The sequence below is a fragment of the Gambusia affinis genome, linkage group LG13, assembly GCF_019740435.1.
Source record: "Gambusia affinis linkage group LG13, SWU_Gaff_1.0, whole genome shotgun sequence".
In the NCBI taxonomy this organism is placed as follows: domain Eukaryota; kingdom Metazoa; phylum Chordata; class Actinopteri; order Cyprinodontiformes; family Poeciliidae; genus Gambusia; species Gambusia affinis.
Window position 1 is genome coordinate 14,483,317 of NC_057880.1, and position 24,917 is coordinate 14,508,233.

Consider the following 24,917-nt stretch of genomic DNA (forward strand, 5'->3'; position numbering starts at 1 on the left):
ACGCTGTGGTACATCTTAAAGCAGGGTCGGGTTATAAATCAATAACCTAGACTTACATCTGGTGGAGCACAGCTCAGTTTATAATCTGTGACTGGAAAGCATCAAAGACATGACTGCCCACCTAAACTTACAGTTATTCAAAGAAGGAACCCAAAAGCCCATGATAACTCCGGAAAAGCTGCAGAGAGCTGCAGCTCACGTGGGCAGACAACACGACCGATACGTGTGCTCTCCACAAATCTGGCTCTCGGGTAGATTAGCAAGAAGAAACCGACTGTTGAAAGAAAGCTATGAGAAGTCTTGTTTGGAGATTCTCAAAACACAACAAATGTGAAGGAAGGCAGTCTAATCAGATGAGCTTAAAACCCTAACCTAACCCTAACCCTATCATCCTGAACAAACTTTCACATGCATCATGGTAGTAGTAGCAGCATGGTGAGGAAAAAAATGTAAATGGAAACTGGTCAGAGTTGATAGGAAGATGGGTGGAGATGAGTAAAGGGTAATTACTTGAGTTGGAGCAGACGTTTATCTTCATGTATGACAACACTAAACAGACAGAGTTATATGGAATGGCTTAGATTAAAAACACATTAAAGTTAAAATGGCCTAGTCAAAGTGTTGACCAAAAACCAATAGAGAATCTATTGCAAGACTTTGAAACTGATGTTCACCAACACTCTCCATCCAACCTGACTGAGGCTGACCTATTTGCAAATAAGAAGTAATTAAATTACATTAAAGTCTGTTTGCAGAGTGACAACATGTACAAAGTTCAGATTGTGAGAATAATTTCAGACGTCTGCGTACAATTTAACAGGGTACTTTGTGATTAATTCCTGTACCGTGTCATGCATTAACAAGAACGAGTCAGGAAGCAGTTTAATGTGAGATGAAGTTTTATTGATTCACAGTAATGATGGATGAATGGGTTGTGATTTGGCTCTGACTCAGACAATGCTCATCCACAGTTATCTGAACTTCCTTCAGGACAGAAACGTAGCAAAGCTTATCACTGTCATCCTTTAAATTCCTACCTCCAGAGTAAACATGTGGGTACCAATTAGTTTTTGTAAGAGCACCAACATTTCAAAACCGCTCTGGTTTATTTATTGTCATCACAGCAAAAGAAAAATAATAATAATAATAATAATAATAATTCAAACGAGTCACATCATATGAAATATATTGTTTTAAGTATTTAAATGAGGTCAAAGTCCCTGAGAGTACAGCTTTCTATGAAAATAACTGTCTATCAGCGCTTTTTTTGGTATTCACTCTCAGCTTTAAAGACATAAGCAAACTGGCCATAGAAGACAATATCCCAGTGCTATGCATAGGGCATAGGTAGCAATACAGTAAAATGAGGAATATGAACCAACTCATGCTGTAGAATGACATACTTTTAAATAACACAAACAACAGACAATGGTAGCATGTCAAAATCCAAAAGAACATAACAGCAAATATTAAATTCAACATTTCTGGAGTTTCAAGAAACAATATTTAAAAAAAACCACAACCTATTGTAGTTATTACATTGACAAAGATTTATCTTATCAGAAAATTTATTAGGTCTACATCTGACTTTATGAATTTCATGAATAGGTTCAAACACTAAGACAATTAAAAGCTGGGAAAAAGCCCGTGGAGGTTTTTAAAAGTCTGTTGAGCTACTACTAACTCAGAAAAAAAGGACAGACTACAGTACATTTCAGAAGACCTGTTTTTGTTTAAAACAAGGCCAGTGTTTACTGCTTTGAAGCATGAATAGTTTATTTTTCCTCCCAAACATGTTGTTTCTGTTGAGGAGCAGAAAATGCCAGCCTGTGGTCTCCATGAGGCGGCCAACAAGGAGGCAGTTTTTTTTTTAAGTAAAAACTGTACATCTAAATAAATCCTTTGCCAAATATCACCCCTTTCTCGTTCTTTCCTTCACTCCTTTTATCCCTCACTAAATCTCTTAGATAATCAGTATCTGTATTGCAGTTTATGCAAAGATGGAAATCCAAATTCTTGTCTTTTTCATGATTGCATAAGTAACAATTCTATGGTGTTTCTTTATAAAGCACATGTTCAAGCCCTCAATCGTAACCATAACCGTAAGTCTAACCAAACAGAGGTAATTAAAAGGCTTTTTATATGCTTTCAAAACCCAGCCTGCCTGTCTACCACAATACTGTGGTTTTGTCAGACCAGTTTCCCTCCCCTCAGAGAGGCTGGACGAGGAAAACTGCACAGCTCGAATTGTTTTAATGACTAAAATAAAATAAATCTACGCTCATTTATCTACAGGATGGAAACCTTCCAATGTAAATGTAACTACTGCAAAAGATTTAACCCTGTTTGTCGGAAAAAAAAAAATAGAAGATATGTTAGGTTAAATGCTATAGCAAAGAATCTATACTGATCATGCTGTGTAAATCCCAATAAATAAAGTAATAAAATACAGCGTAAGTAGCACAATGAACAAGAAGACTAACAAAATCCTTCCATTTGACTTTTCAGGATGTAAAATGAGAAAGCAAATAATAAAAAATAAAAATAAAACATCTAAAATTTTCGGGTGAATCAAAAATGGGGACTAAATTTGAATACTTGTTTTAAAGATAAAGTGCTTTCTTATATGAAAAAAACTAACCTCCTGTTATCTCCTCTAAAGGTGAAACACAACATATTTAAAAAAAAAAAAAATCAAAGATTATTTAGTTAGAATTCAAAAGTTAATAAAATAAAATATGTCTATTATTGAAAATTATCCAAAATATACTGTACAAAATCTTTCATATGAAACTCATTGAGGTTAATGTGACAAATTATTACAGTATCACTGGTTAAGAAAAAGAAAGCACCAAAATTCAAAATGAGTCAGATATAAAGTTAAATGGGAAACTTTGAACGCTTATGCCAACAGCCTAAATATGTGGCACTTTTTAGAAAAATGTCTCATAAACCCGTTACACAACATTTTGTGACAAAATTCACAAAATCTCATCTCATATCTTTTTCTCAGGTTTTCATATCTTCCGGTTTGAGAACGATACCAGTTTACCTATTCCTAGTTAGTTTTGATTGTAAGATTTAGATAATTTGCTAAAATCCAGAAGAGTTAAAATCTAAATCTAAGTTAAGTTTTCCTTAGTACAGGTCGGAAACAATTTGAACAAACTGACACCTGTTTCTCTCTTGCTGTCGATGGATGTTTTAGTCAATGGAAGATGCTGCAATGAATGCTGCTGTCACATGATGAGTTCTTAAATATTTTACCCAGATCTCCAAGGACATTAGCAGGGCCCATGTCGTTATGTTACTGGGGGGAGCCTTTCGACTTTAGCCGACTTTGAATTGTCTCTGTGCTTCATTAGAAGGTCTTTACATTGGAATGAGCTACACAAAATTGTTGGTTATTTGCCTTTGGTGCTCAAAAAGGTCTTCAGTCTCTGCACTGTAAGCATCACCTGTAGGAAAACAACACAAATGTCAAAAATTGAAATCTGATCAAATGTTAAAAGTAGAAAATTTCATCAGTTCTTACCTGTGTGACAGCTATACATGTAAGCTCTGTGACCATCATATTTGCACCGACACCTCATGACGTTGTTCATAAAGTCAGACTCAGCCATGTCCAAAGAGGGGTTAACTTCCACCTGCAAAGATTAAGAGTATTTATGATTGGTCTACCTTCATTCTCATTGAGAAAGTCATTAAAAAAAAACTACAGTTGTACAAAACAGAAAAAATGGTCAAAGTTTGTGGGATGATGAGTAAAAAGCAGGTTGTAGAAGAGTTAAGCATGATGAACTCTTTTTCATGATCGTCAGCAGGACAACTGTACTAAATATACAGTGAAAGCTGCAATGGAATGGTTACAATCAAAACAAATTCCTGTTTTGCACTCACTTATGTCAAATAAGGGGTTAACTTCTAATGGAAAAGAATGACGTGATTCATTGTTGGGAAAGTCGGTACAAGAAAACAGTAGCACATAAAAATTGCAAGATTGGCTGTTAATAAACACCTCTCATGGCTGGGATTGTTTTTTATAGTCAATCTGTTTCTTGACTATAAAAAGACAAACTGGATGACTTTTCCGTGCAGCATTCCAGCTTGCAAAGATAAATACAATGTGTCAAACTTTCACATGGATCTGATGCCTGGTCAGAAGAAATCAGAAGATAACGTTTTGCCCAATATGGCAAATGATTAATTGGTTTGATTTATTGCTTAATGTTTTCTCTCTTTTTTGGTCAGTAAAAACATTGGAGGAACAAATGTTAGCAAATAGTTACGCCAATTAGAGACAAAAAAAGTGCAGGCAGAAGAGTTATTGTTTTATGTCTACTCTTTTTACCAGATTAGTCAACTTAGCCACTCTGAAACTAAAATAACTTATTTGCACTATCACAGCTGGTCTTTATTTCCTCTAGTTTATGGTATTTTCAATGTGCTTGTGCACTAAACATTGCCCAATAAACTGATTCTGATAAAAACAAGTAAAAAAAAATTGAATATCTTACACTGGTTTGAATGCCTTGGAATAAAATGAATAAAAAATTGTTTTATTTTCAACAAGATTTAAACAAAGAGCCTGATCTACATGTAAAGAATTTAGGAACAGAAAAAGATCTGTTGCCTCTTGATTTACATGTCTTCAAAACCAGTAAAAACAATAATAATCTATGAGAAGAGAGGATAGTACATATGACAGAAGTACTTCAGCTAGGTTGTTACTAAGATAAATGCGGATGTATTCTAGAAGAAAACTGATTCAAGGCCTCAAAGCATTTGATCAAAAGTTCTAGAGCAACCATAGAACGGCTCAGATCCAAAACTTAATCATGTCCAAGGATTGACTGATTTACTGGGAAAGTCATAAGAAAACAGTAGCTGCATGTAAAATTGTAAGAAGGGCTATTATTAAGGAGTACTGGTATTGTTTTTTTATAGCCAATCTGCTTCTCAGCTATAAAGAGACGACTGGATGACTTTTCCACACAGGATTCTAATTTGAAAAGATAAATACAATGTGCTGAACTTCCACATGGACCTGCTGCGTTTAAGGATTTTCATTTGGATTTCCACATATGAGTGTATGACCATTAAAACACTTGCTTTTAGCATGTTTCATGGAAAGTATGAAACACACTGGTTGATCTTTCAAGAAAAAGTAATTGTAAAAATGTTTATAGAACGTGTCAATTTCTTTAGATCTGGCCAGACTAAACCGGCCGCTGAAGAGGTTCTGCAACATTTACAGGGGTCGTATGGAAATGAAATTATAACATAGTGCAGGATTAAGCTCTTGCACAGGAGGAACGTGTGCTCCGCCTCGTACCACCATCATGCTGCAAAAATAAAAACGCATTTAGCCTAAAAGGCAAGTCTGTTGCTACAGAGAAGTAATGTGTGTGTTTATATGTCTGAAATCAGTCTTTTTCTACCGTGCATGTACTAATGGCGTGTCATTTGCAGAGCAGCTCTGTTACTGCTGATACAACCTTTCTCTTAATCTGGCCTAGTGATAATACTGTGAAGCCATTTACTCTAATAGCTGCTGTGTAAACTACTACACCCACTTTAAGTACAGGTTACAAACAGCATCTTGGAGAAAGAAGCCAATATACACCAATAGGAGAAAACTTCAAAACAAAGTATCTTCAATTTTTGTTTCTTCTTTTTCTTTTTTGTGTAAATTACAGGATTGGACCTAAACGTAAGCAATTACGGCAGAAGGCCTCTTAGTTAGAGTGGAGGCAATAAAATTAAAAATAAAGCAATAGGAATTTTGGGAGACAAATTAGCCGTCGCTAATGGAGAAGGAGAACTAGGAGCTGTTTGATTAAAAGAAGCCAATAGTTAATTTGGGTGAATTGGTGTGTTTGGCAGGTTCAAGAACAGGCCTGCTGGGTCTTTGCAGGAAAGCCTTGAATAAGAAAACTCAAACATTCCCTTTTCTTTACCACATTAAAATATACCACAGTGAAGACAAAGAGTGCTGCTGTTAAAAGGTGTTTATTCCTTCAGTTTTAAGCTTTGGTGAATAGCACTAGGCTTACTTTATATTCTCTTTTGTTTTCCGTTGTTTGGATCTCATTTAAACAAAACTACCACCTGAAAACTGACGGTGTTTGTGGTTGTTGACTGGGTAAAGTTCCATGTTTAGTTGGCACCAACAATACACATTGAATCCGCTGTAGTTGTCATTCCAGGCCATTATATGGCACTAGTAATCAACATGTTTAGGGCACATCTTGTTGGAACAAGAGTTTACTGTACATGTGTGACACCTTGGCATGGAGCAAATTATACAAACCAGTCTAAAAATAGAGTAGGTATGCATCAGTGAAGTGTATGAGCTTCACTGATGCAGACTGGTGAGAGCAATAATTAACAGTGCGTTCAAACAGTAAATGTCACTGTAATGTGTCTCCCATAGATTGGAGGTAATTGGCAGCATGCTAAAATCTGAAGAATACCACATCCCACCACAGGACCTTGGTCCTGCGGTGGGATCCCCAGGAAATTGATGATAATGGGGGGTCAGAGTCTTTGATCTGTTTAGGTATGCTAGTTGCAAAGGAGATAGGGAAAAAAGGGTATAAATGGCAATGAAGATAGTTTGCAGCTTTCTTTAGACTAAAAAAAGACATCCAAGCAGGCCATAATTACATTTTTAGAAGCCTGTAAAACTCAATCACTAGACAATATTTCTGGTCTCCAATGAAAATGAACTGAGACAAGGGCTGTTTACTGAATTTGGCATGAGCAAAATAAAATGGAAAGGCTGTGGAAAGTTTCCTATTGTGCCCTTTTTAAATTTCACCCTGATTCTGTTAGGGAACAAGTTGGATTTGGAAACCTAAGGAGTCTTTTAAAAACTTCTTACAAATATCTAGAGGTGCTGATGTAGTTAGCAGTCATGCTAACTACTCTACAGGCTAAAATGAAAAAAATCCTTTGTCATACAATAGTATAAAAACCTGTTTTACAGCAACTCCTTAAAAGCCCTTAAAATGCAACGGAACGCCCGTGTTCCGTTTTTCATTGTATTTTCGGAAAGCCAGGGTTAAGGGGGTAAAAACAGTATGATGCAAATTACAGTTCACAATGGGGATTTTGTAAAACAAATGCTTTGAATGCTGTTAATCATGATTATTAAAGAGAAATCAGAATTGGCTTCACAACTTTTAGATAAATATAGTTTTTGCTAATTAATATATAAGAAGATTAAGACTCAAATTTAGTAGCAAAGTCCACTGATTTTCTCTAGTCTAGCGTTTCTCAACGGGGTCAGTACAGCCCCCCAGGGGGTGTTCAGAGAACGGCCAGAAATATTCGCAAAAGGGGGACGCTGTGATTCTTTTGGGGGGTGTTTGCTCGAAGTTTCCAACTTGTATGCACAATACCAGTTTAGACTTTGAGCTACTTGCTAAAAACTTTAGTGTATAACTTTAAAATATGCTTGGCTGCAACTGTATCGATGGTAGTTCTTCTTCTCTTCAGTGTTTGCAGCTTCTTGGCGCAGCTCCGCGCTCCTGCTACTGGTAGCTTCACCGCATCAGTTCAGCGTTACACCGGCTGATGACGTTGCTGTGATTCACTTGTCAGGTTATAGGTGTCTGGTTCTCAAATATTTTATGTCCTATTGAGGGTTTTTATACATATTTTGGCAGTGCTGTAGTCGTGTCAAAGCAGCAAGTTATTGAAAAAAAAAAAATTATGTCTGTCTTTAGAGCGCCAATGATAGAGTTTTAATATCATGATGCTTTTAAGAGAACACTGCTCTAGTCACATTTTTTTGAGGGAAGTAAAACTGGCACAATAATGAGTGATTGGACTTGTGATATTTGCCCAACACCAAAATAAATAAATAAAATGGGGGAGTTTAAAACAAACTAACCTGGAAAATGTAATCCCCTGGTCGTACATCTGTCACGTCAACCCACTGACAGTCAATGTCATGGCGATAGGTGTCCCAGCAGCCTACGGAAATGCCTTGATCACCCATGTTGTAGCAGGAGAACCTCTTCTGGATTCCTGTGGCACACACAAATACCAACTAATTTATCAGTGACAACATCAAAGATTATTGGCTTTAATTGCTGTTTTTAATTAGATATTTGTTCATGAAATAGTAAGTAAATGAAGAGTAAACCAACACAAATTGCAACAACATTTAGATCTGTTCAGCACATGATTCATTCATTTCATCTACAATTCATTTGTAGAATACCAGTCCATAAATTTACCTCTAATATGCATCCACAAACCACTAACCAGAATTCTTAATTAATTGAAGAAAAACACAGCACAACAAAAGATAAACATACACAAAAACAAACATACAAAAACTTAAGGGAGTGTCCATATTCAGCACCCTGATAGCAACTTAAAATAAGTTAAGCGATTAAAATGTGGGCCTGCAATTTCTTAAAAGCAGAAAAATCTCCAAACAACTAGATGCGACTAGTGCAATTTGTCAAGTGACCGGATTGATCACTACAATGCGCTTATCTGAATAGCTGGTAGTTGAAATATTTAAATAAATTTCTTGCCATTAATGGAGAAACAGAACGACTTTATGAACATTACCATCGGGGCAGTATGTGTCCTCCAGACAGAAACTGGCCTTGTGTCCCTCTGCAACCCTTGTGCCGTTCAGCGTCAGCAGGTCGTAATGGGTGAACACCTCGATGCTGTGGTAGTGCCTGTGATGTCAGAGGGGAGAGTCCAGGTGAGAGTCTGAATCTGCCGAGTGTGTGTATTTACATGACCAAACACTGGCTTTCTATGGCTGCTATTCCTATGACCTCACTGCCTGGACATGAGCAGGGTGTCACCAGAACACCTCTCACAGAGGTTTGTTTTAGGGCCAGCTTGGACCAACTATTTACTCTTTCTAAGTGAATAGAGTGCTTTGAAACTTGTGTGCATAAGTACATTATGCTATAATAAACTGACACAGACTTGATTTTGCCAAAAGCAACCTGTCCCTTGTATGACTTGCATCTTTGGGGGACTTTTCTTCTCTATCTGTCACTGCCACAGACAAACAAACAAATCAGGAGAGGTGACACCATTGTTTCCAGCTTTCAAACTGGCAATCAATCCAATATGTTTTCAGGTTCCTGTAGCTATTTTAGCAAATTTTTCTCATGAAGAAAGCTGTCATTACATAAAAGAAAGTTGGTTTCATTCTTCTAATACAATCTTTACCAAAACTATGGGGATGTCAACATTTGAGTTTTTATAAAATTGATGATTGGAAGACATTCTAAAATGTTTCAGTGTCAATACAGTAGGAACTACTAGAGTTGGTGGGTGGGAAAGGGAATTTGTTACAACCAAAGTAAATACAGAGGAATAAAGTTGTTATAACAGTTGTAACCAATTTGTTACAACTGTATTACAACCAAAAATGGCTTTATTTTATTAAGAATTCACACGGTATTACAAAACAAATTAGCTTTGGACATTAAGTCCCATTAATAGTTTATCACAAGCCTTGTAGGGAACACAACAAACATGATGAGGATGAACTCTGGTAGAATTTTAAGGTCTTGATTGTCAACCTGTTTGTAAATGGAAACTACACATGATTCATTGGTCCTGTGGGATATCTGTTAATATTTCTTAAAATCAGATGCTGTGTTTTAGACATAGCTGATTAAACTAGCCCGCATAGCAAGTTAATCCCATAGGTGGTATTGATCATTAGAGAACAAGTGCTGATTTGGCATCCTAGAAATACAAGAGCAGCAGATTTTACACCTTTAAGAGTCCACACCAATAAAATATCTGTCACCTCCATTTACTTCCTACCTGTGACACTGGTGCCATGTCCAGCTTTCTTTTGATGCCTTGGGTCTGAAATCGGATCGACCTAGGTTCATAATACGAGAAGAGAAGCGCAGCAGGCGTCTGTGGCCATATGGCCAGTTCATTCTGGCAGCAGAGGATGAGAGACAGTTCTCTTCATGAGCACAAGTCAGCAAATGAAGTGGTCGGTCTTCCAGGTAGGTTGTTTCCTGAACCAGCTGGGCATCCAAAACAAGGTCTGGAGCAGCTGAAAGATGTTGAATGTGAGATGTGTTCAAGTTGTTACATGAGAAGAGAAGACCTGGAGGTTCTAATCAGAGATTCAGCTTACTCTCTGAGCATCTGACCCCGGCGGCCTTAGCTCCTCCTCCACGAGGGCAGTGGATGTGGTTGTTGCGACGACACTGTTGGATAGAGAACTCTGTTCCCACACAGTGAGCACCACTAAGAATCACTTCACTTGCATTCGCAGTACCAGGCCAGTACCATGTCTCCTGCCAAAGGAAGACAGTGTGGAGGTAAACAATTACAGGAACAATTATTACAGATTATTATTTAGGGAATCTAGCACAGACACAGCAATCATACAATGATATCTGTAAAAATTTGTCTCATTCTCTTGTCAATAATTCACAGTGTTGAGGCAATTCTGTCAACTCCAAAACAATTACATTGTCACATTTAAAGTAAAACTAATACGTTTAAGAGGGAGCACTGCTTTGTAAGTTTCAGAACACAATCCTTCAAAACTTTGAGAAAAGGTGTGGACTTCATACAACTTATAATGGGATGTTGGTTGAGGCCTTTACCTGATGAGCACTTGCAGCAAAACCCAAACCGAGCTGTCTGCACACAACCATAGCTTCATTTATGCCCCAGTTTTCGCTGCAGACAGAACCCCAGCGCTTCCGTCCCCCAAAGTCCATCAAAACTTCGACACGTCCTTCTGAAGAGGCTCTTCCACCAGCAAGACGAACCTGGATAACCATGAGGTTAGAAGATCAGAATCTCTCTCCCGTAATTATAGAGTGCTGTAAAGAGTTCTAGTAACCTAATTTTTGTACCGTTTTCTCTATGCCAGTCTTCGGAACGTTACAGCGTACAGAAGCATCCTGAGTGTGTTTGAATGTCCATGGTTGGACTTCTTGGAAGTAGCAGTCCAGGATGGAGCGTTCTGAGCCCATACACTGCACATTGTTCATATGAATAGGTCCTGTACCTACAGAGATAGAAAGAGATGTAGAAAATTTGAGGAATGCTACAAAAAACCATTTAAACAAGTCAAGGGTAGTGTTTCTTGTGTTTTGTGCCACCCAATGTGAGCACAGTGCCATAGGAGCATAAAAGCACATGCAAGCAAATAGTTTTCTGTGCTAAAGCTTCTATCTTGCATAACAAAACAGTCCTGTGAGGCAAACATGCCAGCAAAAACATCAACTTTAGGCATCAGTCACAGCTCATTACAGCCATTCTTTTTTCTCTGAGCACAACAACAACAATCACATTGTGTGTAGTCTGCCACCCTGATTGAGCAAACAAGGCCAAATGTGTCTCAGCAAAACAAAAGAAAAAACTGACTGGTATGTGCTAACAGCCAAATAATTTCATAACAATTTAGAAGATGACAGAAAATGTCCTTCAAGAGCAAAATGTTAGTGGTATAATAAACTACAGGATGGGAAAACATTGAATGAACAGTGGCTCCACTATTTTGTGTAATTGTACAAACAGCAAAACCTGCATGGAAGCAAACAGCTGAAAGGACAATTGGAAACAGAAACATTACAAGAAAATGGTTGGCAAAGAAAGATAGTCGGGACTAGACTGAAGCTAAAGTTGATCAGCCCCTGTGCTGATTTTAACAAATTGTAGGCCTGCACAGTGGTCATCAAGCAATGGTTAACACCATGTGTATAAAAAGTACAGATCTTCCCTACTTCCACATCTATCTGCCACAAACCTGATATAATCTGCCAGTGTTTAACTTATCAAGGCAAAAGCTCATGAAAAAAATTCTCAAAATGAACTGACGCAGTCTGTTTAAACCTTACCCCAAAATAAATCCCCAGAAACAACCCACACACAGTTTGCAATCCAAACAAACACACAGGCCCAAGGGTGTTTTGGTCCCATCTCTATACATGGCACCCTATATCTGTGTGCCTCAATGGCAAAATTACATAGTCAAAATAAAACTGTTGGTCAAAAAGGAAATAAAAACATTTGTCCTTGTAATTTAATTCAGGGATGATGATGATGCTGATGATCCTTAATTGAGTATTTACCAAATACAGGTTTTGCTCCATTATTTACACAAATTATTATGTATTTTAAGTTAGCAGATGGAAAATGTTAACAACAATCAGGTTTTTGATGAGAAAAGTAAACATCTTAGGTTAGTGGTTAACAAGAAAATGTTTCCATTATGGAATCGAAAGGGTGTGGTGTTTTTGTCTAAAAATTCTGTCCCCAGTAATCATCAACCCTGGGTCTGACTAATTAGCATCATTTAATGTGTTGAATAATTATATCCAACTCATACATGTGTAAAGCACACGAGGACTGTAACCATATACATAAATTATAAGAAAAGCTGATATTTTCTACTCCAGTGGAATAACAAGAGCACCATGATTCCCACAACTGGGTGCATATAGTAAAATATTTAATCAGGGTTATTCCAGTTATTCCACTGGAGTAGAAAATATCAGCTTTTCTTATCATTTATGTATGTGGTTACAGTCCTGATTAAATATTCAATCCGAATATTTGAGTAGAAAATGTTAACCAAGTTCAGTTTTATTCAGCATGTTCCCCAAATCATTTCTTTTCCTGTAAGATGGTGTGGTAAAGGACCTTTCCACAGCTTGTGTCTGGCATCTCGACAGATGGAAATGTGGGGAGTTGTGTTTGCAGGACGAGCCTCTGTAGACTGATGGAACATAAATCAATTTTTCTGATGTGTATGTGAGGTTTTGTTTAAGGCACTGTTTCTTAAAAGAAAAACTAAAGCATACAGTTTATGATACTTCAAGTCAGGGAAGTGTCAAAAGCACCAACTGTAACTTTTTATACCAAGGTTTGAAAAGTTACTGTTTCAAAGCTGGTAAGACTCTCCACCAGGATGCTCTTCCCAATTTTAAATATTGTTTTAAAATTATTTTAATGAGATACCAGAAGGGTGACAGAGGAGTTGAAGTTTTCTCCAGCTGTGTGGAGCACAGCAGCTCTGATCTGCTTACTGTTTTACCCCCCACTGCCAGTCAGCTGGATCAAGGAAGGCAGCTAGACTTAGTTTAATACTTTGTGAGTAAATATGTTGGTACTGTGAAACTGCAGAAACAGTTTCACTGTTCAGACAATAGGAACTTCTTGCTGCAAGTCAACAGTGCAAGCAATTGCGCCACCGCGCAGCCACAAATAAAACGACAGGACTTGAGCCAGATGACAAGATGAAGTTAGAAAAAATGTTAGGTGATTTGGACTTTAGCTTTGCTGGTTCATCAAAAAGAAAGCCAACATAAATGACATCTAGAGAAATAACATATAAAATTACATTTGCTTTGATCATCTGAAAAGCTAAAGCAGTGGAACACAATCCCACATTTCATCTCCTTTAGCATGTTTTTGGACTACACCCTGGAAGCCTGAGACAGGGGGAAGCCGCTCTCTCTCACACATCTTAAGGGTGGAGACACTGCTGGAACAGCTGGATCCTGACTGTAGCTGTGGGTGACACAGGAGCTGGACATTTCAAATGAAGCGCAGGCTTGGATCTTGCAAGATTTTGTCTCTGGGTTGAGTTGCCAAATACCAAAATAAACCACCATGGTTTTTTGTTGCGAGTGTGTGCGTGCATGTGCACATGGTGTTTGGGCAGCTGGAACCACTGGCAAAGTACTCATATAATCACAGCTGGAGATATGGCAATCAACACATTTGCAGTTCATGAGGTAATACACATTGGCAAAAAGCTAACGCACATGCCTGCACATTATCTAATCAGTCAGAGCAGACGGGTGCGGTGTCTACGATAAGCAAAAGATAAGGGATAGATAAGCAAAAGTCTCCCTGTCTTCTCTGAAATGTCATGACACACAATAAACACATTTAAACAGGTAAACTGCTGACATATAATATTGAATTTAATATGGAGTTTTCAAAATTGCCCAACTTTTTTTTTTGCAAAACAGTTTTCTCTCCTACCTTGGCCCATAAAGGCTCCATGCAAGGCATCCTTGGCAGTACCAAAGCCGAGCTCTCTGCAAACAACACTGGCTGCAGTTCTGTCCCACAAGTGATCAACAATTGTCCCCCATTTTCCATTTCGGAGAACCTCCACACGGCCTTCACCAAGCCTGGGACCTGCCTTGAGACGCACAGGCTGTACAGGGTAGACCATATAATTTAGAGTTTGTTTTCTTCCACATATGGACACAATAAGATAATGTTAATAGGAATATGATTTTATTATTCTTACCACCAGTGGATAAGGAGCCTGGGGTCTTCCTGAGGAGATGCGAGCAAATTGAGGTCCTGGCACACATTTTGCCACTGCAAATTGCCCGTTCTTACAAGGGGTAGGACTTCGAGGAATCGACAGCTGAGAGTGGCACTCCGTCAGGGTGTTCTCTGTGCCCAGACAGTGAACCTTCTCTACCCAGAATCCCTTCTTTTTTGCCATGAGGCTTACTCTGGAAAGACACAAAAGAGACATTGGTGATATATCTTTTTAAAGTTCTGCACAAGATGACACGGAAATATTTAGATTTCTCAACAATATTCTTGTTTGATTATAATTATGACAACAGCTCATTCCCAGTATCATACATTTATTTTCCAACCCTCACGTACAATGTTGTAAATAAGTATTTGGCAAATTACAAATTTCTTCTTTTGTACCTTTTTCATTTTTTTTACTTTCAAGCAAATGTTAATAATAAACAAACATAATCTGAGTAAAAGCAAACAGCAGATTCCAAATGATGATTTAATTTATTAGGAGGAAATGACACAAACTAACCAAGCCCCAAGCCTCTCTTGTTAAATCATGGATTACCTCTCACTGTGATTCAAACTTGCAGGGTCTATATGCAATATTGTCTGACAGAATGAAGTAGACCACAACATCTCAAAAAGCAACACATCATCCCTGAGCTAAAGTAATTCAAGAACTGACTAGCAACAAAGTCCCTGAAGTACATAAATTTGAAAAGCCATTTTTAAATGACTTTCTAACAAGCCATCTCTTAAGGGTTTGAGACTCTGGTAAACCACAGTGAGAACCATTCTCTGCAAATGGAGAAAGCATGAAATAGTGGTAAACCTTTCTAGAAGAGGGCAAAGTACTACAGGAGGTCACAAAAGTGTCCAGAACAACATCTAAAGAGCTGCAGACCGCAGTGCCTCTCTTGGGGTCAGTGTTCATGATTCAATAAGAGATTTGGAAGAACTCACATCTGTGTGAGAATTCTGAGAGGAAAACTACTGGTGACCAAAAAAGTACAAAATATGGCATTTTCATTATCACAGCACTGTGACTGATATATGGATAACAGAATAAACAATCCCAGATTCAATTGAATAAAATGCATTTTCAGTGTATGATGGCTGACCTGACATACTGAGAAAAACTGTGATTTGGAGAGAGTACAAATTGGAGCTGTTGCTTCTTTGTATTGAAAGCACTTGGCTGAGGTGGTTCAAGCGTCTGATCAGCAGACTGGCTGGTTTTCCAGGGGCAGAACCAAAACTTTCTGGAGGGTCAGCATATGACCTCCAACGAAGAATGGGCCTTTCCCTTATTGACTAGTAAATTGAGCAACCTGATCCCAGATTTAAAAATAACTGACTGGATGGAGTCTTAGCAACAATCAACAGAATTTGTTAGAATTGAGAACTAAAAAAAACACTAAAAACTACATTAATATTGTACATTTGAACTAAACTGTCGAAGCAGATCTGCATTGGGACTTTGTGTATCTAAGATTAAGCAGTCTTGTATTTGTGCTTCTATTACCTTGTTGATGGATCTTGAACCTTGGTATCCCATATTTTCCTGCAAAGAATCAAAAACAAATATTACATACTTCACAGTCCTGTGCTTTTGCACCACAATGTGCACAAGACTGTGCTGTAAGGGTGTAGTTATTCAGAGTTAAAAAATCCAAGACCATAACCTTGATTTATACTTTACATGAGGCCAAAATTTTATACATAACAAGTAAAAAACAATAAAAAAAAAAACACAAAATTATTCTGCACTGTACTGTAAGCCTCAAAACCCTCATGCAATCCAAAAAATGTTGCACGCAATTTCAGTGACACAGTATGTTTATGGAAAAAGCACTGTTTCGACCAAGCACAATATACTGTACAAACAAAAGCGGCAGCATTATGCAGGAACCAAACAACGATTTATGGGCTGGCTAAACTGGCTCACTTTTAGAGTGTGGTGACGAGGAAAGCCCTGCAAAGCAACAAAGAGTACATGCCGCTTGCCCCATGCCAATTCATCCACAGACCACTGCAAAGGGCATATATTTGTTCTGCAACAAAAACATTGGCTAAACTATAAACAGACGCACGCATGCACATGCAAGCCAGCACTTCTATATGGGAATTTCAATACTTTAATTTGTTCAAAGATCTTATTTTATGCAACAGGATCATAATGAAACCTATATTTCTTTGGAACACATCATATATGAAAACATATTAATCGACATGGAATTGAGACATTCATTAAAGAACTCTAGAAAGAAACGTTCATATCCTAGCATGCTGTTTTCAGATACTCCCCCACATTTTTTTTTTTTTTTAGAAACAAACACATCTATGTGTATCTGAATGAAAGCAAAGGTGAGTCAATATTTGCATTCCTAACATGCAATGCTACGTGCTCCTGTAAAAGTCAAAGCACAAACCTTTGAAAATAAACAGAGGATGTTGGAATCAAGAGGCTGATTGTCCATTACATACTGTTATGTTTGACAGTTGCATGAAGTCATGAATTGCTGAATGTAGACTTTCCAGAAACATTTAACCTGTTTCCTGACTCGTCAGTGTTAACTCAAGACATGAGAACATTCTGCTCTTAACCTAAAAACATCACTTATCAAAAAGTATTCTGAGATTGTTTTAAATTTAGCATACTTTCATTTCACTATCATCTTAGTTTTGTGCACGTTAAATATATATTTGCGGGTGCATCTTTTTCTGGTGCAGTTGAAGTAGGATATCAGTTTCAAAGACCTGAACGTAGAAAAAAAGATTGAAAATTTTCAAGTGAAATTAAACTCCTGAAACAGTCTAATTAAAATCAGTTTGAAAAATATTAGGCTTGTATCCCTTTTATATGGCAGCAAAATGCCAGATAAACCTGCAACAAACTGTAACTGACTAACTGTTTGGAGCTCTGGACCTATTCTTTATAGGATCTTAAATTACTCTTGTAAAATACTTTAAATGTGTCTGCCATGTGGCTTTGCAGCAGTGGTTAATAGGAAGCTTGCAGTGTGCATGTACACATTTTGTCATGAGGCAAAAACGTCTGTGACTTGTTTGTGACCTCACCACAGACAAATCAACAAACCATTTTCCCTCTTCACAAAGAAAAACTGTAAATGGTACCTTCATTTGACTGAATTACACGTGTTGAATTTCATTCATTTCATGCAAATGTTCATCTAGTTGTAACGAGGGGTAGGAATTGTGAGAGAACTTTTCCATTGAAGTCGTACACAAATGGAACGAACAGACAGCTATAACTGTTGTTTATAACTGCTTTGTTTAGGCAAATTGTCTCTTCAGCACTTGTGAAAGGACTTAACTGAAGTTAATGACAGGGGCTGATACATTCTTGCTAAAAGACAAGAATTTCACCATAGTTCAAGTTACATCAGTCTCACACAGCTTTACAATTTAATTATATCGTACAACATTTCTTGTTAATGTTTGCTAAGGGTGTTTTCCTTAAGTTTTATCTTAAGGAATACACCTCTCATCAAATTAAGTAGTAATGGTGTGTCTGGAATTGAACATCACTGAAAAGTTGATTTGTGTCAATAATTAGGTTGAAAACTTGCATTCACTTCACAGCAAATTTGAGATTTCAAACATTATTTCTGTTGTTTCGATGATTTAACAATACAGCTAATGAAAACTCAAAATTAAAATTGTCATATAATTTCAGTATTGCACTTTGAAATAAATAAAATATAAATTATTTCTAAAACAACAATGTCCAGTTGCTAAAAATATATAGATGTATTCCAATGCACTGTAGGTTACAGTATATTAAACCAATACTTTTTGGATGCTTTTTGTGAATGTATGCCTGAATCAGTGCAACATAGCATAAAGACCATCATATTGGATGTAAGGAAGCTCAAACATCTATAATAGCATCATTCAGCTTGAATACATTGACAGTAAACCACAGCAGAGATTAGTGATTAGTATGAATAGGTGCCAAGTTTTAAAAGGAAAAAGAAATGAGCATCTGCAAGATGAAATCTATCTCCCTTACTGAAAGAAAACTGATGAAAAATTAATATTCTAGCAGTAAACATTTTTAAACTCATCTGAGTATTGAAACAAATTGATCAAAGCGAGATGATTCAGATTTCGCTTCTTCTTCATTTGTGCTTGGAAAGCAATCTTGCACAGCCTGATGCAAGCCAGAAGTGTAGCACTGGAATGCATACGATAATTAAAAGACGGGAAAGTAAATTAGAGAGGTCATTGAGGTGGATCACACAGTCACCAGACAGGAAAACCATATTTGGACGCAGAAATGTCACCAAATAGCCTGAAAATGATACCCTTATTATAAGAAAATTTAAGCTGAAAGGTAATTAAACAAATGCTGGTTAAGTCCCCAAATCACTATGGTGACAGAGCAAGACAGACAGCCGCTGACGCAGCGGAGAGTGCAGCAGACCTCAGTTGTAATTGGCTGTATTTCACACGAGCAAGCGAAAAGCTCACATGTCAGACTCTTGCTCTCGTTCCTTCTCACTGCTGCCTCTTGCGCTTGTTACTCGCTTCCACTTTCGTTGCCAGCGCTGTTTTACTCTCTCACACACAAGGCTATAATTGGGGGTGTTTTTCACCCTCAGCAAAAACCCAGAAGAGCTTTGGTCCTGACCAACTTGCAATTACAGCCTCTTTAGAGTTTCATCCAAAAGACACACAGAGCTGAGAAACATGGCAGGGTCCAGAATTTCTAAGAATGGACTGAAAGACTGGGTTAGGAGGAGAATTAGCAGGGAATGTCATGGCTAAATAAAATCCTAAACCTCTTTTGGAAGCTGTAGAAGTTTTTACACAAATTCTTCTTGGTCTGATTAACCACTACATCCGTATTTATAATTTCCAGCAATCCTTGCTGTTTACAGAAGAAAAAAAAAACAAAGTTGAGAAAAGATTTTTTTGAATATAAGCTTGAGTATACAACAAACAGCTGAAACACATGGGGCCTTTGTACTCTGAGAACCACTCTGAAAGTTGAAAATGCATATCTAGAGGGAGCAAATAAGCATCTGTGGAGACTGCAACCAGGTACAGATTTGGAAGCAAACACATAATCATGATTCAGACCAGTGTAGAGCCTTATATTTCAGCAAAACACTGGGTCATTCTGAGGCCAGGCCGACCAAGAAGTAACAGGTCATGACCACTTCCGTGCCAGAACTCCGAAATTTACACAGCCAAAACACTTCCATGGGACACGTTTGGCTAAGCCTTTCCCTGTATATTTAGAATAAAATATCTATTACTCTCTTTTTGTGTCCAGAGTCAGACTCCAAGAAAGAAGAAGAAGTGCTCTTATCTAGCCTCCTCTAATTGACCTTAGAAAATGTAAAAACTATATCTTAAATCATCTAGCAGACTCTCTGTAGAATCAACTCCATGGCCGTCAAGCTACAGCAACCCTGTTCTTATCTGTCACCTCCCTTCCCTTGGCAAGTTACCAAATGTCTGCTAAAATGCTGCAGCGATGCAAATCTATTCATCCAATTCATCTCTTAAATATTACTTGCGTTCCACCTTCAGCTCTCTGTATGTCTGCTGTTGAGTCTGTACGGCAGGAGGAAGCTGAATAGACAGACAGTAAGGTTCGCACCTGCATTGCAGGCATACTCTAATAACAAATGATCCTGTTCAGAGTGCAAACAGAGTCAGGCTGTCCTGGTACACTCCACCTTTTTCTGAGAGCCTTTGATGTCACACGACTTCCATCTTTAACATGAGGAGGGTGTTATAGTGTCTTGGCGTTTCCAATAATTTAACAATGTAAATTTATGCTAGACTGGGCAATTTTATATAACGACAATCCAGAAATACCTTCAGTGAGTGGATTTACCCCAGTTGGAGTAGTTTGTAAGGTAAACAAAACTCTTTAAAAATGTTTAAAATGAATAACATTCTCATCCCACACCGCTAAGTTAAATCAAATCCAGTACCTGATTAGGAGGCTACCTGTACTTAAAATTGATTTTTTTGAACAAATAATTTGTGTCTTCTAAATTACCCACAGTGGTGTGAAACATTTCAGCTTGTGCCAGAAGTACTGAATAAATAAAGCTGTATTGAATTGGCTGATAATATTAAGGTTTTCTTGAGACATTTTTTTAATAATTAGATTTCTTATCTTTCTAATCTATTGCTAATGATATATATAAAAATAAAAAAATCAAGGTGTTACTGGCTTAACTTATCATTTATAGCACACGGCTGTGGACTATAAATGTCATATTTAATAAATCAGAATACACATTTTGATGAGTCTTGTTTTAAAATGTAGCATTTGAAAATGCCAACCTTGACATATTTTTCATTAACCCCAGATTCCTGTGAATAGATGTCCTATGACAGTATTTGTCTCAGTTGAAAATACAATTATTTTTTTATCTCATAAAGTTTTGTTCAAACATCAATTCTGGACAACAGGTGGGCTTTGTTTTGTGTGTGTGATTCTTTTTTTATACATAAAAGCAACAAATTCAGTTTCTAAAATGATATATCTACAGAGATATTGATTTTAGTTTTGCAGTATTTATATTAAGTTTCCATTTTTAAAAAATAATAAAAAATTCTAATAAAGTCATCAGGATCAGGTCAACACTTTAATACCACTAACTGAAAACATTTGTACTTCCACCACAAGTATTTACCTTTGAAAATAAATGTTGACTCTGGAAGTATGGTGGGGCCAAATGTAATATGCTGTGCTGTTGACAATACCTTGTCAATAAGACAAGTCCTTTACATGCTAACCCTTAGATCACTTTCTAATAGATATTTTGGTCACGCATGATATTGATGGCACAGTTACACCACAATCAGGACTGACATTACACCTCAGCAAGGGAATCTAAAAGTTAAAGTGCTGTTTTCTGTGAGCTGCAGGAGGAAGATAGCATCAGAAGGAGAGAAGGCAAAGCTGTGAAAGAAAGGCAATGAGGTGTGCAGGGGTGATTTGCCAAGAAAGAGGGGCAGAAAAAGGGCAATGGAGATTGGACGGGGATCCCTTTATCATCATCCTAAGGGTGTATAAGGGAGGTGAAGAGGCTGGGTGAGAAAGATAAGCCTAAAGCGAGTCATTTACTCAAAGCAGCTCTGAATGAGGGGCTGTTGCTATGTTTTTATTTTTCAGGTAGGGTTTCAATTCTAAAAAAAAAAAAGACTAAGTTACAAAGCAGGTTGCTCTTCTACGCACAGTTTTCCCGAACACAGAGCGTCGCACTCACTTGTATGTTTTGACATTGTGCTGAGTTGCCTCTGGAAAGCCAAGCATCCCGCACACCACCCGGCTGCTGTTGAGACTCCAACCTAGGTCACAGACTTGCCTCCATCTTCCAGCATGCTTCACTTCCACTACACCCTCTGAGATAAGGTTCTTCTTCTTTGTAGCTGACAGGATGGGACGCAGACGGACCTCTTCGATTCGTACTCTACTTTGACCCTGACAAAAGAGGGATATCCTGTCTATAAACCGACATTTTTTCTTAGAATAAAAGATGGATGGACCAGATGCTGTACCTGGTAATGGTGGTGCCTTTGGAACCTTGGGATCTCATATGGATGTCCATTTCCATAATACCCGTATCCTGGATGCCTCTGTGTTGCAACAATACCCCCCCACTGAGAAGCAGTGTTGCCAGAAGGCCTGACAGGTGTAGTGTAACCTCTGCTGGCAGACTGATCCAGTCTACGCTCAGGGGTGCACACAACCCCTAAGTCTTCAGAGTGCTTGCAGTCATTTACCCCCCAACCATTGTGTTTGCAGTCCTTCAAGGACTTCTCTGAGCCGTCACAGCGTACGTTATCCATCCAAATAGGACCTTATGAAAGAAGAAATTCATAACGTAATTCATTAGGACTTTGAATGATTGCTCCGTGCATGGGTTTGCAATGCATCCTTACACAACAACTTAAATCAGTTCCTTAACATCTAACACTTGACGTTTATGGGCTGGCTGATTTAGGGTTCCACCTTAGCAGTGTGTTCAGTAGCGGATACACAGTATTTTACAAGGCAGCAGAGGGGGTGTAGATTCAGCTCATTGAATCCACTCAACATTCTCTTTAATTTGGATTTAAAAGAACCGCTAAAGAACCACAGCACGTGTTCCAAACACTGGCAAGCAAAGAGAGATATTTTTCTTAAGCAAATGACTCTTTTCTACTCATGATTTTTATGTGCTGGTCTGTCAGTCAACCATAGCAAGCGTTGCACTTCAATTACTAAAAAAGTTTTCTTTGCTAGTTGCTTCATAATGTTAGTTATTAAGTTATTTTAAAAAGTCTGATTAAACTGGTCCAATGAGGAATTCCGCCACTGTTCGCTATCTCCTACAGGAAAAAGCATTTATGCTTTTGGAGTTAATATAATTGGGGCTTGTTATTTTATCATGTTGCAGACAGGATCATCAAAGCAGATATATGTGTAAAAAAATCTGTTCTTCCTAGTGAAAGTGAACAATTCAGGTTTCCAGAATCCCATTCTTTCTGTCTGCACTTCAGATATCTCAGTGAACATCATGCAGGTAGGTGCATATGCCACTTTTCCTAGAAACAAATTGTGTCAACTTTCCCAGGCCTGTGTGTCAATTGTTTAATTCCAAATATCCTCAAGCAGATAGTTCCAATGTAAAACAAACATTGTATTTGAAATAGAATTCTGTCAGGAAAAAAAAATCCCCTACAATGACATCTGTTACCTCTACATGTACCCAGTCAAACTATTTCAAACACATGCACTACAGATTTAGACATCAAAATTATGGATAGCTATTAAAAACATTGAGGGAAGCCTTTGTTCCATAGAAATTGGTGTTTAAGAGTTTGTTAGGAATTTTGACTTAAATTTTTAGCAAAACAGTATCAGTAGATATGTCAGTAAGTTCCAAATATTGGATTTGCAATTGTGCAACTGGTTGTTTCATCCCCTCCAAAATCATCTCTTATCCTTTTTCATTACATAAAGTAAACACACTCAAATTTAAATTATTTTTCTAAATAGTTATTTCTTGTGAGAAACATCTTGTCAAGCAATGGGTTGAATAAAGTTATATTGACTGATCTGATAATGGGTATATTTTTGTTTTTCTATCCAAAGCAAAAACTGTGGTCCATAATGAAGGTATTAAAAGGAGTTCCACACTGGACTTTTCAAACATTTTAATCAATAACCCACAGCTAAGTCTTTCAATACTTTTATTAAACTTTTTTTTTCCTAATTAAAGCTTCAAAAAACTATTTGAAAACTGCACACTTTTCTACTGTAAGATATTTAGAATCTTCATAACTTCAATTAAGTGATCAATATTTATTCAAATCAATGACCAAGCATAAAGCCAACTGGTTAGAAATCATTTACAGACATTATGATAAAGAGCTATTGAAAACTTTATGATGATGTCACAAATTTCTTTTTTTTTTTCCAACATGCGCTTGTCTTGATGTCATTTTAAAAGGTAATTTAATGCGCTTTCCGATTGACCATTTCTTTCTTCAAAAAACTATTGAAAATGTATTTACCTCACATTAGCATTGTGGCGCTATAGTGCTTGATAAGGCAAATAGAAAGTGGGGCCCCACAGCAAATTCTTCTTAGGGTCTTACACAACCTTTGGTCAGCCCTGGTAATATTTGAAAGAAATGTGAAATTTGTCTTAAAGTGCTCTCACCTGTCCCTTCTCCAAACTTGGCACTGTGGGCCCACGTTACCGCTCCTCGAAACCCCAGTTCTCGGCACACCACGTTAGCCAGGTTAATGTCCACCTCATCATCACAGATGGTACCCCAGGTGTTGTTGTGCAGCACCTCCACGCGCCCTTCGTTCGACTCGCGCACAAAGTTGCCAGCGAGACGCACCTTGGCGGCCGGTGCGCGAGGAGTTCTGCGCTGAGATGTCGTGGACCTCCGAGGTTCAGCGCGTGCGGTGAAGCTAAGGGACAGCAGCAGTAGGAGCTGGACGATTAAAACGAGGGAGCGGGGCATCATGGGTGAAGGGAAGAAACCTGGAGGTAAAAGGTTGACACAGGTTGGCTTAGCAAGTTCTAGCTAATTTTCTTACATAAATGAAACTGTGCACATTTTCAGTTAGGGTTAGGTACCAGCTTTTATGAAAATTGCAAGGTTAGTTGCGTGCCTTTCAAATGGCATGTGTTTGAGACCCTTTAAAGGGCAAAATAAGAGAACAGAGCAGTTAGTTAATCACTGTAACTGTGATATCTTTTCCCCTCAAGAATTGTGTTCTCAGACATAATTCTTATCTGATGATAACCAGCGAGATAAGACTTGCTTTGCCTTGTTTTCTTTTTCCACGTTAGTGATTTTATTCACTACTGCTAAGCCTTTGGTCCAACAGTGATGTAGTGGAAGCCTTAAATATCAAATAAGCAGGTTCTCCCTCATGTCAAACACAGGCATATAATTTAAGGTACAGCTGCTCACTTTCATAAGGTAATTAAGGTAAGTAAACATCCCCCAAGGCAAACTAACCAGACAGAAATACGTCAGGCAGGTTTTAACCTGGGGCTTAACAAGTGTTTCAGCACAAACACAAGTGGGGTAGAGTGAGTAAG

The 24,917-nt window shown here is 37.8% G+C and overlaps 1 protein-coding gene across 1 annotated transcript; it reads right to left on the reverse strand.

The window, feature by feature from the left end:
• Positions 1-881: 881 nt before the first annotated feature.
• loxl4 (lysyl oxidase-like 4) lies at positions 882-24,688 on the reverse strand. The gene is made up of 15 exons (XM_044136650.1): positions 24,447-24,688; positions 24,018-24,350; positions 21,868-22,169; positions 21,576-21,790; positions 15,839-15,877; positions 14,300-14,513; positions 14,026-14,203; positions 10,884-11,038; positions 10,629-10,796; positions 10,151-10,313; positions 9,823-10,066; positions 8,593-8,708; positions 7,901-8,037; positions 3,536-3,647; positions 882-3,458 (listed from the first exon to the last, which is right to left on the reverse strand). Exons 1-15 carry the CDS (start codon positions 24,493-24,495, stop codon positions 3,388-3,390), a joined length of 2,496 nt encoding a protein of 831 aa, XP_043992585.1. The 5' UTR covers positions 24,496-24,688; the 3' UTR covers positions 882-3,387.
• Between the last annotated feature and the right edge of the window lie 229 nt (positions 24,689-24,917).